The sequence below is a fragment of the Branchiostoma lanceolatum genome, chromosome 16 (assembly GCF_035083965.1).
Source record: "Branchiostoma lanceolatum isolate klBraLanc5 chromosome 16, klBraLanc5.hap2, whole genome shotgun sequence".
Lineage (NCBI taxonomy): Eukaryota > Metazoa > Chordata > Leptocardii > Amphioxiformes > Branchiostomatidae > Branchiostoma > Branchiostoma lanceolatum.
Window position 1 is genome coordinate 12034924 of NC_089737.1, and position 13191 is coordinate 12048114.

Below are 13191 nucleotides of genomic sequence, written 5' to 3' on the forward strand. Positions count from 1 at the left end.
GTCAGATAACGCAGATGTGGTACATGCGTATTATCCGGTCTGATTTTGTTTGTCCACTGGACTGTCCATACTAATCCACCCAGCATGCAATAGTATCCATGTCCTATCTACATGTATGGCAACAAGTTGTCATGATGTCGAGATCTTTCATCATCACGACATTCTATTCTATTCTATTCTAATTTCTATTCTATACAATGAATTTCACTTTAGCGGCTATGAGCTCTTGTTTCTTACTTGTTACATTGTAAGCGTAAAATAAACATATACACAAATAAAAGTCTTCTTTTGTTGCAAGAAAACTATCACAAAGTCAGAGGAAATTCAATTATTTATTCTTGCCCTAATTTTCAAATTCTATTTAAAATAGTATGCCTGTACAAATTATTTGCTGCCATTGGATGCTAGCTATACACAAAAGCAAATAAATCATAATGTGATAATATTGATTATGATAACATACACGAAACAGTCCACCAAAGTGTAAAAGACCACTTTACATTGTCTGGAAAGTTGCACACGTATAATCGTAAGGCTAAAACACCAATTATACCTATCATTATTATCAAGCAAATCTATATACCAATATAAATGGTTATGAAATTTTCTGATTTACAAATATCATTCTAGTGGCACAAATTAAGCTAGGGTAAAGGCAAAAGAAATAGGGAAGTATTAAAGTCTAGTAAATTATATATACAATTTTCTTCATTTAAGTTGCACAAAGATATTATTGTGAGATTTAGTATAGACGCAAGTCTGCATTTTCTCTAAATATCTATTTTTCCACCCGACACTGATTCAATAGGATGTACATTTTACATTTACAAACCACACAACAAAGAAAAAACATCTGACGGTTAACTCAAAGGACATTCTGGCACTAGTTTCTCAAGTCGTGGTTCAGATTATTTTGCTGTGTTCAAATGTAAAGAGGGCATTTTCTTGATAGTATTGCCCTGTACCTTACATTGTCATCTCATCAAATTACAAAACTCAAAAGAAACTGAACACGTTGAAACTCTTCCCTATCTAAAACCCTTTCACAAAAATATGTACCTATTTGTAGATATTCGTGACTTGCAATATTGTGCTGGATATTCGATCTTTATCCATTCCTTAAATCTCACAAGTTGGCTTTTGCTCACATTGCCTTGCAAAAGGACCAAAACTTCTCTCTTGAGCATTCATTGGGATGTTACAGAAAATGTACACTTTGTGCTATGGCCAATCAGGGCATTTGTATCACACAAACACCCCATGTTTTAACAATATCATCTTCTGTGATTGGCTAAATATCTGTTGCTTTTTCAGATATTTTCAATTTCCCTTTATACATATCAGTAGCATAGATTGCTTTCATGTCAAACCAAAAAAAAGTTTCTGCAATTTCAATTGTTCTTTAAAACAGCAGTTTTAGACAAGTCAGTTTTAAAACCATCATTTGTATATCATATAGCATTAAACTTTGAGCTATTGCATGTGTAAACAAATCATTTGGTTCAAGGGTTTCTGCATTTTATAGTCAGCAATACGAAAAATGTCTCATCTTTTGGGAAATTGTGATTTTCAAAAAATCATTAATTCAAGAGTACATTTTACAATATCCAAACTGGAAATTAAGTCAAGATCTATTCTCTCAAACATATGTGACCATACAATCCATTTAGATACAATCCAACACCCAATGTATGCAGAGTATACTTGTAGCTACACATGACTTCTAAAATGTTGCAATTTTTCTCCGTACCGTTAGAACATTATATTCTAAATGGAAGACAAATACCTTGGAGTAAATTATTAGACCAACCCTTACACCTTACTTATTATACTGGCATAAGTGAACAATTCTCTAGCAGAAGCTATGCATGAGGTTTTACAGTATCAAGATTGTACAAGGCTAAATTACAACAAAAAACATGTTAAAACATTTGATAGGAGTTTATATGGAATGAAATTTTAAACTGTAACTTCAAACAAAAAGGATTTGGACTTACAAATATTTTTGAAAGTGCACGGAAGTCTTTGTCACGGAACAGGTGGATTCACTGCTGTATTGTTGACATTATAGACATGTGACTCGAGACTAAACTAGTGCACCACATTGTCTGACACTTTTGTTTCACTGTTCAAGTCTTAGTCATGTGTCCACAATGTGCATATCATTAACGATACAGCAGTATATCGCCTCATTCCATTACAAAGACTAGCTGGAATTACACAGTAAAAAAATCTGCATAATCCGAATCCTCTTGTTGGAAGGTACGGTTTAGAATTTTGTTCCATTAATGAGTATGACTTCTACCAAGATAAACACAGATGAAGTGTCATGATTCACTTGAAAGTTCATCTGTGTTGGTAGAAGTCATTCACAATCAAAACTGAACTGCAAATTGGCAACACAAAAATTGGACTTAACCAAATTTTTGACGGATTTGAACTCCAGTCATAGAAGCATTGGATAGAATTGCTCATTCCTTGACAAAGACTGGAGCTGATCAGTTGAAAATTTTGGTAGGTCCAATTTTTGTGTTGGCGATTTGCATTTCAACTTTGATTCAGAGTTGTCATGATATTTGCCAGGAGTGTCCCCAATAAATCTGTAAAGTTGTAATAATGTTACTATTCGTCAGATATGCTGAGGTAATTTGAAGTCTGTACATTTGGCTTGCATGTAGCATGAGGTAAGGAAGCCACACTTGTCTAGTCTGTAGTCTTACGTCACCCTCCCGAGCAGGCCTGATATGCTCGGTAAGTTACCTCCCATACTGGCCCTGCCATTTCAAGCCTGTAAAATCGCTTCTGGCGAAGTTACCACCAAAACAGCTTTCAGCCAATCAGAGGGTTGGCTTAAGCTCATCTAGAGCAAAACCGCAAAGGACGCTGGGAAGCTATGAACCAATGAGATTTCATCTTACATCTTTACTTTGGGTTCAGGACAAAATAACGGCTGTTAGTGCCAAATAAGGGTAGCTCATTAATTATTCATGAGCAAGTGTCCGTGACTTCGCCAGAAGCGATTTTACAGGCTTGAAATGGCAGGGCCGGCATGGGAGGTAACGTAACGAGCATATCGGGCCTGCTTGGGAGGGTGTCTTATGTTGGATGAACTGCTTTCAGTCATTTTCTTCAATCTCAACTATAAATAGACTATCCGTGAATAATTTCATCAGGTTGGTGAATGACTGAATAGCAAGGTTCTTTTATTCACAACCAAGTATTTTAAAAGAGCCGGCATTTTGATGACAGTCGGTTATCTTCATCAGGGCATTAGCCAATATTGCCCTGATGAAGATAACCGACAGTCATCGAAACGTCGGCTCTTGTAAAATAGTTGGTTGTGAATAAAAGAACCTTGCTATAAATAGAATATTATACACTACTTACTTTTCAAAGTCAAACCACAAACTAAGGGTTCATTTTGGAGTAGCTCCTATAGGAGTTACATGTATGATATTCTTTGTTATATACCAGTTCTTTGCTGTCTTGTATCTTCTTTCTTGGCTAGTGACACCTAATTTATACCTGCCCTGTTTCAAATCATTGCATGTTAATTTTCAACTCTAACACCAAGTTTTTACAAAGCTTTAGATTTAAGTTTTACCCTTTTGACACAAACAAGACCAGTATCCTTCATGCAAATGAAATTTGGATGATTCTGTCATCTAAAACTGCTTGCTTTTTATGATCATATTTCTGTTGTCGTAGAAATATGACACATGTCCTTCCAGTAGGTTTTAATCCACTCTGTGCCGGACTGGCAAAATCTTTTCATTTATCTCTCAAAGGCGTCCCAGAGTTTCTTGCATGAAACTAAGTTCTTTCTTGTAGCTTAGAGTTTTGAGGAGCTAAAAGCTGATCTTTGTGTTTTAACCTTCTCTCTGCTGCCTAACTCTGTAACCAATGGAGAATGAGGTGTCAAATGGCTACTTCAGTACTAGTGTGCTAAAGGTTAAGATGGGTCTACTTTTCTTATACTGGGGACAAGAGATTTTATAGGCTGGGCTTTGAATCATGTATTACATGTACTCAGTACGAGTGTTTTTCTTTGTACTGTCCAATTAAATGCAGGAATTGAATGTACATTGTACATGTGTATGCACATATCATATCAAGCCAAACATCAAAATAAAATTGATTCAAATCTAGAAAAAAATAGGCAAAGTACAAAAGGATATGATACCAGTACCACACATAACTGATTCCAAGGCTACCCTATAGTATATATGACACCATCTGACAACACACAGTAGAAACAGCAGTGTTACGTTTGTTGTGAGTTAGGGAAGTGCGCCTTCATGTGCTTGGAGAGCCCCGTTTTGGTGCCTGTCCTGAACCCACACTCCCCGCACATGAATGGCTTCTCCCACTGGTGCGCCCGCATGTGAGCATCGAACTCTGGCACGCTGGCCGTCCTATCCCCGCACAGGGGGCATACGTTGATCTTCTGCCCGTTGACTGGGGACGGTTCTTGTCTGGGTAACGGTTCCTCGTGGAAGGTGATGATCTCCATTTTCTCCTGTGCGTTATGGCTGTGCTGCTTTTGGTCTGTGAGGACGCAGTTGTTGGAAGAACCTCCGTCCTGTTTCTCAACTTTGATGCAGCGTCCTATTGTGAATCTGGCCGTGTGTTCTGATGTTAGCTGCTGCGTTTCTGGTCTGACGTCTGCTACTTCCATCGGCGTGGTAGTGCATACAGATAAATCGTCTGGTTTTTCAATCTTACTATCGTGCCTTACTTCGACTTTCGGGGACTTCCTCGCCAAAAGATCTTCTAGCCTCTCTGTCTTTACCTGGACAGGTCCCTTAGGTGTAGACAGATCAGTGGGAGTGTCTTGAACTTTTTCCGTTTTGATAAACCTTCCGTCGGTGATAGCTACAGGTTTGGGAGTCAAGTCTTCTGGCATTTCAACTGTGAGAGGCCTCGTGTCCATAGGGACCGCTGGGTTTGGTGACGCCTCGTCCGGCTTCTTACACTTGTTTGGTGTTACATCTACAATCAGGTGAGGCCGTACGGTAGGGTTTGGTGGCCTAATCTTGAAGAACATTCTACCCATGATGGAGGATGCATTGGCAGGCAACTCGGGTTGGCTGTTAGTTTTGACAAATGTCTGATTAGGTTGAGTTGTGACGAACGCCACATTGGCTGTGGGTTGAGTGTTGTTTTTGACGAGGGTTTGTTCCGGTTGTGTCGTTCTGCACACGAAGCCGGCTGTGTTTGTTGAAGCGTCGTGCTGTCCCTCGATCCTGATGGTTTTGTTTACAACGTTGATGTTGTCGTCGGGGTCAGGCGTGCCTCTCCACCTCGTCACTATGGCAACAACATTTTTTAAAACGATTCCATCTCTACAACTGAATAAGATACAGAGATAACTTTTGAATGTTTCGAGTGACAACAAACCGGGTTCCACAAGGAAAGAGAAAAAGTGAGGAGAATTTAAATTACTTGGAAACAACATTCATGCTGAACTTAGAGGAGTTGGGTTAGCCCTGGGAGGAAGCAAGGAAGCAAGCATTGGGATTGGGAAGAAGAAAGTGGCAGGCTGTGGTGGCCCATATTGGTGCCAGCTGAAATTCAGCAAAGAAGAATAAAGTTGTGCAAAGTCCTTGGTGCCATCCTTCATAGTAACTGCTGGCTCAATATTTTCGCTTCCTCCGTGGTTAGCAAGCAAAAATATATAGCCATTGATTACTATAGAGGATGGCACCAAGGCTAAGGGACAGTTACCATACCTATAGCGACGGCACGCTGTGTTATTGGCTCCGGAGTGCAGGTATTGGTGGAGTCTGGGCTGGTCAGGATCAGGTGACCTGCCGTGACCAATGGTCTCTTACTGCCAACTCTCTCATCTGGGAAAGAAATATACACGTATCAACAATTCTTTCAAAATATCAAGAACTAGGGAAGACTCAAAACTTAAAATTTTTTGTCCTTGCTGTCAATGAGTACTGTTTGGCATGTACTCACTGTAAATGCGGAAATGTTCATGGTGGCTTTATGTTCATGTTTTTCCGGTGAGCTCTTTACCGTGAACTTGACACCACCGCCAAAAGCTGTTCCATTGTTTGACTGTAGTGCTTCTATTGTTTCAAACACGGACTCAAAACCACCGTAAACACTCCATTTTCACACTTAGTAATTCTTCTCTACTTGAGTTGATAAGAGTCGTTCCACAGAGTTGGTAAATCGGTACAACTGCTTTCTCTACTTTCTATGATCTTTGGGAAAGAGTATGGGGTTTGAACGCAAACCACTACCAGTGGACTAGACCCCTGTTGAAGTACTGAAACAGTTCTGTCGCCAAAGTTCAGTAGCAACAAAGAAGAGTGTCACCCTACACACGATATCGGTCCCCCGAAAGTGCGAAATGGAACGAAATGGAACGAAATGGAACGAAATGGAACGAAATGGAACGAAATGGAACGAAATGGAACGAAATGGAACGAAATGGAACGAAATGGAACGAAATGGAACGAAATGGAACGAAATGGAACGAAATGGAACGAAATGGAACGAAATGGAACGAAATGGAATGAAATGGAACGAAATGGAACGAACTTAAACAACATATGTAACATTATGAAATGAAATACCAGTAGATAGCGAATTATAAGGAGTAGACCGGAACAGGAAGCATTTTAAATACAGAAGTAAGTGGTAAAATACATAATATTACGTGTTGATGAAAGTTAGACATCCAGGTAGTAAGATACGCCAAAAATAATTACTCAAGCAACTGGATAAGACAGTGGATGCTGTCTGAAACGTCTGACTGTTTCAAAACTTTATCCAGTTGCTTGAGTAATTATTTTTGGCGTATAATATTACGTGTTTTATTTCTTGAATCAATGTGATAATATTAAATACAACGTTTTTGTCGCGTTTGTGTGGCTAGATTCTTCCCTAAAAATGGAGGTGCCGCGCGCAAAGAGATCCGCCGCTCTTCCTTGTGTACCAACGATCTGCAAATGAACTGCTGCAAATAGCGGGGAAAACAAGCAAACGGAAATGAGTATCGAAGTTAGGACTAGATTATACAGAAGTAGGTGGTAACATTGCATCTCCAAGAGGGCATGAGGCAAGCGTAATCTTATTATGTATGCAGCTAGCGTGTTTGCGTGTTGTGTGAACCGTGAAATACATGTCCTGCTCGTTCACACCCTCCCTTTGTTTTGTCGTGAACAAGGAAGCAGAAATGTCTCCAGAGTTTTGAATGGAGTGTGAAATGTGTGAAATTGGTGACGCAGTGCAGAGCTTCATTTGCATATCATAAACGGAGGGGTCCATTCCCCGTCAGGGGTCTGACTTTGAGCCGAACAATTGGTTGTATAAAAATCGTTGTTGCGGAGATATGCATATGCTACGTACTGGTTATGGACTAGAACCGTATGTAAATAACTGGAAAGTCGGAGTTTGATTCAACCTGTCGGTAGCGCACGCCCACAGTTCCGTCGCGCTGGCAACAATGGCGGTTTATTTGTATGCGGGGCTTCATTTGGGGGAGAAGAGTTCCGTCCCGCAACACGCAAGCACGCTATATAAATAATAAAATAACGCTTGTCTCATGCCCTCTTGGTGAATTATGAGATGAAATGTTACCACTAACTGTATAATCTAGTCCTAACTTCGATACTCAGTTCCGTTTGCTCGTTTTCCCATGCTATTTGCCGCAGTTCATTTGCAGATCGTTGGTAAACGAGGAAGAGCGGCGGCCGGATCTATTTGCACGCGGCGCCTCCATTTTTAGGGAAAAATCTAGCCACACAAACGCGACAAAAACGTTGTATTTAATATTATCACATAGATTCAAGAAATAAAACACGTTATATTATGTGTTTACCACTCACTTCTGCCTAAAATGCTTCCTGTTCCGGTCTACTCCTTATTTCGCTATCTACTGGTATTTCATTTCATAATGTTACATATGTTGTTTTAGTTCGTTCCATTTCGTTCCATTTCGTTCCATTTCGTTCCATTTCGTTCCATTTCGTTCCATTTCGTTCCATTTCGTTCCATTTCGTTCCATTTCGTTCCATTTCGTTCCATTTCGTTCCATTTCGCACTTTCGGGGGACCCCACGATATGGTGTGGGAAGGAGTTTGACATTTACAAACTATACCTGAGATATTTTCGTGATTGTGCTGACTGCACACCTCTTCCTACCGACCTGCTACAGACTCGGAGTCACGAGTACAAACGAGGTTGGTACGATAAAAATCGCACAGAAAACTTTGCGTTAATGTTAAATTATCTTCAAGCAGATGTCTGACAGACAGATTTTAGACAGGAAATGGTAAGAACATACTTGTGGGGTTTGTTGTGTATGAGATTACTGGACCTTCTGTTGTCTCAAAGCCTTCCAGACTGGTGCCCAACAGTCGGCCTGCTGGCAGGGGTTTCTTTACACTGATTCTCTCATCTAGATAGACACATGGAAAAAAAACATGCGTAACACAAACACTTATGTAGTTCTGAAGAATCAAAAACAGGCTTGATCATGATTCCCATGATTCTTGAAATCCAATGGAATCATTATGATAATGATTACATAATGTACAAACTACTGTAAATGCAGAAATGTTTGCAGTGGTTTTAAGTTTGCGGTTTTCGCGGTGAACTCTTTACCGCATAGTCTTAAAACAACCGTGAAAAGCTGTAGCCTTACTATTGTTTCAAACACAAACTCAAAACCGGCGCAAACACACCATTCTCTCCCTACCGCGAAATTCAATCCCCACAAACATTTCTGTATTTACAGTATAATAATATAAGATCATATCATTCTCTACCACCCACCTGTCTTGTCCTGGAACACGTAGACCTTATAAGGGTTGTGGAAGTCTTCAGGCTGGCTCTCATTCTTAACCTCGTGGATCTTGGGGTGCTTGTTCAGCGCACATCTCAGCCGCGTCTTCCAGACGGCAGGCTCGGGCTTGTCCACGTCTTCACGGTACTTCCCTGTGTACTTGGCCCACTCCTGTCAATTCAAAACAACAAGTTGTGAGAGTCAAAATGTGGAATTCTCTGACATTTAACCCATGTCCTGCTGGCGTTTTTTTATGCAATTTATTTCATCAATTTGAATTCTTAATCAGGTCATTGGCCCTTGACTACGCTGCTGTGGCATACTAGTAGTTACTTCTGTATTCGGTGCGTTTTGCTGCAGTATTACGCGTTCAGTACGCGTTCAGTACGCGTGAGAAATACCCACGTCCGTACATATACGGGACCTGCATATAGGGACTTAAATGTGATACCCATACACATATGGGCCCCACAAGACAAGGGTTTAAGGCTTGTTATATTAATTACATACAAGACTTTACAACTTACATTCCTAAAAATAAATGAACAATTCTAAAACTTTAAATTCAGGGAAAGGGACGTATTGGAAAAAATCAGACCAAAACAACTGATAGAAAACAGGATAATACTAATATACATTGTCTATATCAGGCATTAACAATGTAATAACATTGAAAACCGTACAAAATACACCAATAACTAGGCTGTTCCTCATAGTCCATGGCCTAAAAGTTAGGGAATCAAAGTTCAACATTAATATTTATTTACAGACCTTAAACAGGAGGGAGTCCCTGTCCTGGTTGTACTCATGTTTCCCAGCATGCTTCCAGGGAATTTTAAACTTCGTCTTTTCCTCGTTCAGCCAATCCAGGCCGGGTACCGCGCCGCTGTCGATCATGGTAATGAGCCACGGACGGAGGCGCTCGCGGGAATTCTCCGCCACGGGCATCGCTTGAGTGTGTTTGTTCTGTGAACACGGAGGGTGAACGAAGTTCAAGAGTATGAGGTCATGAACGTGTTATATGGTAGAGTCTAAAATTAGTACATGTATAAAGATCTATTATACAAAATTACAAGAAACTGTAGCTGCCTGATGGAAGAAAGGGAAAAACCGAAGTTGCACACTGCTCAACCCATTAATTATAGATTAAACTGGTTGCTGTAAACAAATTTTGTTTGCATGAGGAAGGTGGACAAGTTTTAGTTTGTACCTTGCAAAGTTGATTTTCAACAACAAATCATGTAAAACATGTATTTGATATGTTTGACAGTTCCTGATGAATAAATAGATCCACAATATCTAAATGAGGATTTATTAGGATTTAAGTTAATTTCTTTCGACTTATTTAGGAAGTAGGATACTATAGGAATTCTAAAGTGTTGATGTTGACTTGATATCACAAGGCTTTCTTCTGAAATAATACTTCGATTCTGAAGGTACATGTACTACCAATTTGAAAGTGATTCAAGCTTTGTTGGACCCCTGTAGCTAGGTTTGTGTGTTGATGCTACATGCATATGAATTTTGTCTTCCTACCTGTACATTATCCTTGGTGTCCTGGGACCTACAGGCAGTGGACAAGTCTAACAGTGCCTCTGCTGCTGTCGACCTCTGAAAATGTGAATGTACAGTAGATGACAAACGCACGCTGTTGTCTGAATGCATCAAACAAAGGTAACCGAAATACTAATAGAGTACCACCAAAAATGGCACGCATATTAACCAATTCTACAAGTCCAAGGCAATATTGCAAATCTTGACATTTTTGTGGTTTTATTTTACCTGCAAACTCTTAGTAGTTATTACTATTAATTCAATTGTAGTGTAATTTGTACTGCATGCATGTACAGATTTGTTTCAATCGCAAACTTCAAACGCTGCGAAAACATCCTTTTTTCTCCAACCATGAAATAAACCAATCACAAAAGTTAATGCATTTACATCAGCAATAGTTCAACCCTCATCATAGGCTCATGTGAGTATGTTGCCATACATTGTACCACTTGCAATTGTCGGGCAATAAAGTTCTTCTTCTTCTTCTTTACGTACAATCTCTGTTTTGATAACAAAATAACTTATTCGCCATTCCTAATTTCTGCACATTTAAAGCTATTATAAACTACACTACACTACACACCTGCTCATACTCTGGTCTCTCCATCCTCGGCTAGTTGAATGTCGATGGCAGTGTTTTGTTTTCTTGTCTCTATTCAGGATAACACATGTCTGTACACAGCTGCCGGCAATGAGCATTGCCTACCTCTCCTGGACAACACAAATTGAACACTTAATTAAGTACCGGTAGTTTTAATATAAAAATGGCCATGGTCTAAAACTATAGACTACATGTATTATTCTTTTATACTGCAGAGGCCAGTAACCTGCGTACCATCCTCCGTAGTAACCCCCGGCTCAATTGTTTCCAGTTGCTAACCATGGATTAGCAAGCAAGCGAAACAGTTGAGCCAGCGGTTACTACGGAGGATGGTACTCTGGCTAAGTGGCCAGAAGATATACTCTCTGATAATCATATACTGATGATGATGGATAGAAATTTCTTCATATCATTTGATTTAATCAAATTTTGCTTAAGAACTTTTGGACACTTCCTGTCCCAGTAATATACAATTATAGTATTAGCAGTTCCAGAAACTGAGAAAGAAAACTCTGGAATATTGTAATATGTACAATTGATATCTTGGGACAAAATATCAAAATTATTGTAAGTTGTATCCGATAGATTCAAGAGTTTGGCTGGGCTTCTTATTTAGAATACCTTAGTGACTGGTTTGAACAAACACAAATTACACGCATGATTACAAATACTATTTCAACTCCGTCAATTATCTTGTGTCTTCCTAAATAAATTGACTTCTTATAATCTATGCTGTATCTTTAATTGTTGCATATTTTCCATATTCTTAAACACTGGGAAATTAGCCAAAAGGGATTAAAGAAAAAGAGGATGGGAACGAATCTAGGTCAATGTTGAATTAAGTATTATCATACTTATAGTTATAGTATCTGACAGCATCTATTTTTTTTGTCGATCACAATGGTTGTTGTGGGGACTTTTTTCCTTGGAGTAATATATGGTAATGTGGTATATTTTCTATCTTTCTGATGAATTATTTCTGCTCATTCTTGCTAATTATGTTGTTGTTGTTGTTGTTGTCCTTGTTTAACGTCTATTATATCGCTAGACGTGGTCTCTTGGTGCTGTGTTACGCTTGGTTCAGATACGAGGGTATTGTCTCTCTAGGTCTTTAACTCTTGGTCGCTGATCTAATAATTATGTGATCATTAGACTACTGAATAAACATTTTTTTTCGACAAATAACAGCCCTCAATCCATCCTGATACGAAACTTCTCTGTTTCAGCAAAAAATATTGAAATATTGCAAGTGTCTGCGTTATGTAGGGAATACGAAAGGAACACGTCGACTTCCAAGAAAACGGGAAATCCAAGAACGTTGCCCCCCTCCCCAAACCCGCCTCGCAAACAAGTTTTACGTCACAAGCTTTCACTTGTTTAAAAAAATCTTCGCAAAAAGCAACGTTTTCCCACGAACCAAGACCGCACACTTACCTTTTCGTCGCCACTGTTGTCTTAGAAGAACGATGATGCTCTTTTTAAGGCAAACACGAGTGATTTTTAACAGTTTCGGGAAGTCAAAATACGAAACGAAACTCCCACCTAGAAAACCAACATGGCGGACAGATTTGGACCAACGCGGAGGGGTGAGAGGTCAAAGTTAAAAGGTAGCTTTTCTATCCGGATGTCTCAAATAACTTCACTGAATCACGCATATCACAAAACGTACCATTTTTTATTTCATAGAGTTTTTAATACTTTCAAAGTGAATTTGACGATATGTTAAATCTACAATGTTTCTAATGGCTCAAATGAGGCTTGACGTATTGTCAGCTTTTTTTACTGACCTTGTTTTCGCAGCCATATTTAAGAAAGGGATAAGAAAATTGATAAATAAGTGAGCTTGTCTTATAAAAAACCCTACCTCAAACCTAGTACTAAGGACCCTTACATGTAATATGACGTCTCAACATCTTTTATTTCAGTTGAAATAAGAATATGGCCATTATTCCTATGGAATAGACATTAGTATGCATCTCTTCAATTTAGATACGCAATATATTTTTTTGGAAATGACAAATTATTTGTGTCTACAGTGACCTCCTTGGATATCATTGCACAACAACAAAATTGTGAACTTGTTTGAACTTGTAAATGATAGGGTTAGTGGTAGCAAAGCTTTACATGCTTAATTCTTTTGTAAACGATAAATCTAGTGATAACATGCATAGATTTTTATGGTCGACTGCTTTGTCCATACCGTTCAGGTAATATTTTACCTCAAATCTTT

At 39.0% G+C, this 13191-nt stretch overlaps 1 protein-coding gene across 1 annotated transcript; it reads right to left on the minus strand.

Moving 5' to 3' along the window:
* Positions 1-313: 313 nt before the first annotated feature.
* LOC136421642 (uncharacterized) lies at positions 314-12537 on the minus strand. Its single transcript, XM_066409108.1, has 8 exons — positions 12396-12537; positions 10944-11071; positions 10343-10417; positions 9578-9772; positions 8797-8977; positions 8306-8419; positions 5733-5849; positions 314-5310 (listed from the first exon to the last, which is right to left on the minus strand). Exons 2-8 carry the CDS (start codon positions 10965-10967, stop codon positions 4265-4267), a joined length of 1752 nt encoding a protein of 583 aa, XP_066265205.1. The 5' UTR covers positions 10968-11071; positions 12396-12537; the 3' UTR covers positions 314-4264.
* Between the last annotated feature and the right edge of the window lie 654 nt (positions 12538-13191).

What these genes read in the sequence shown, in the direction of transcription:
- LOC136421642 (XM_066409108.1), bottom strand. Translation starts at nt 10,967, where the DNA reads ATGGAGAGACCAGAGTATGAGCAG. An exon ending in AGAGACCAGAGTATGAGCAG is followed by an intron (nt 10,418 to 10,943) that starts GTGTGTAGTGTA and finishes TCACATTTTCAG; the next exon opens with AGGTCGACAGCAGCAGAGGC. An exon ending in ACACCAAGGATAATGTACAG is followed by an intron (nt 9,773 to 10,342) that starts GTAGGAAGACAA and finishes CCGTGTTCACAG; the next exon opens with AACAAACACACTCAAGCGAT.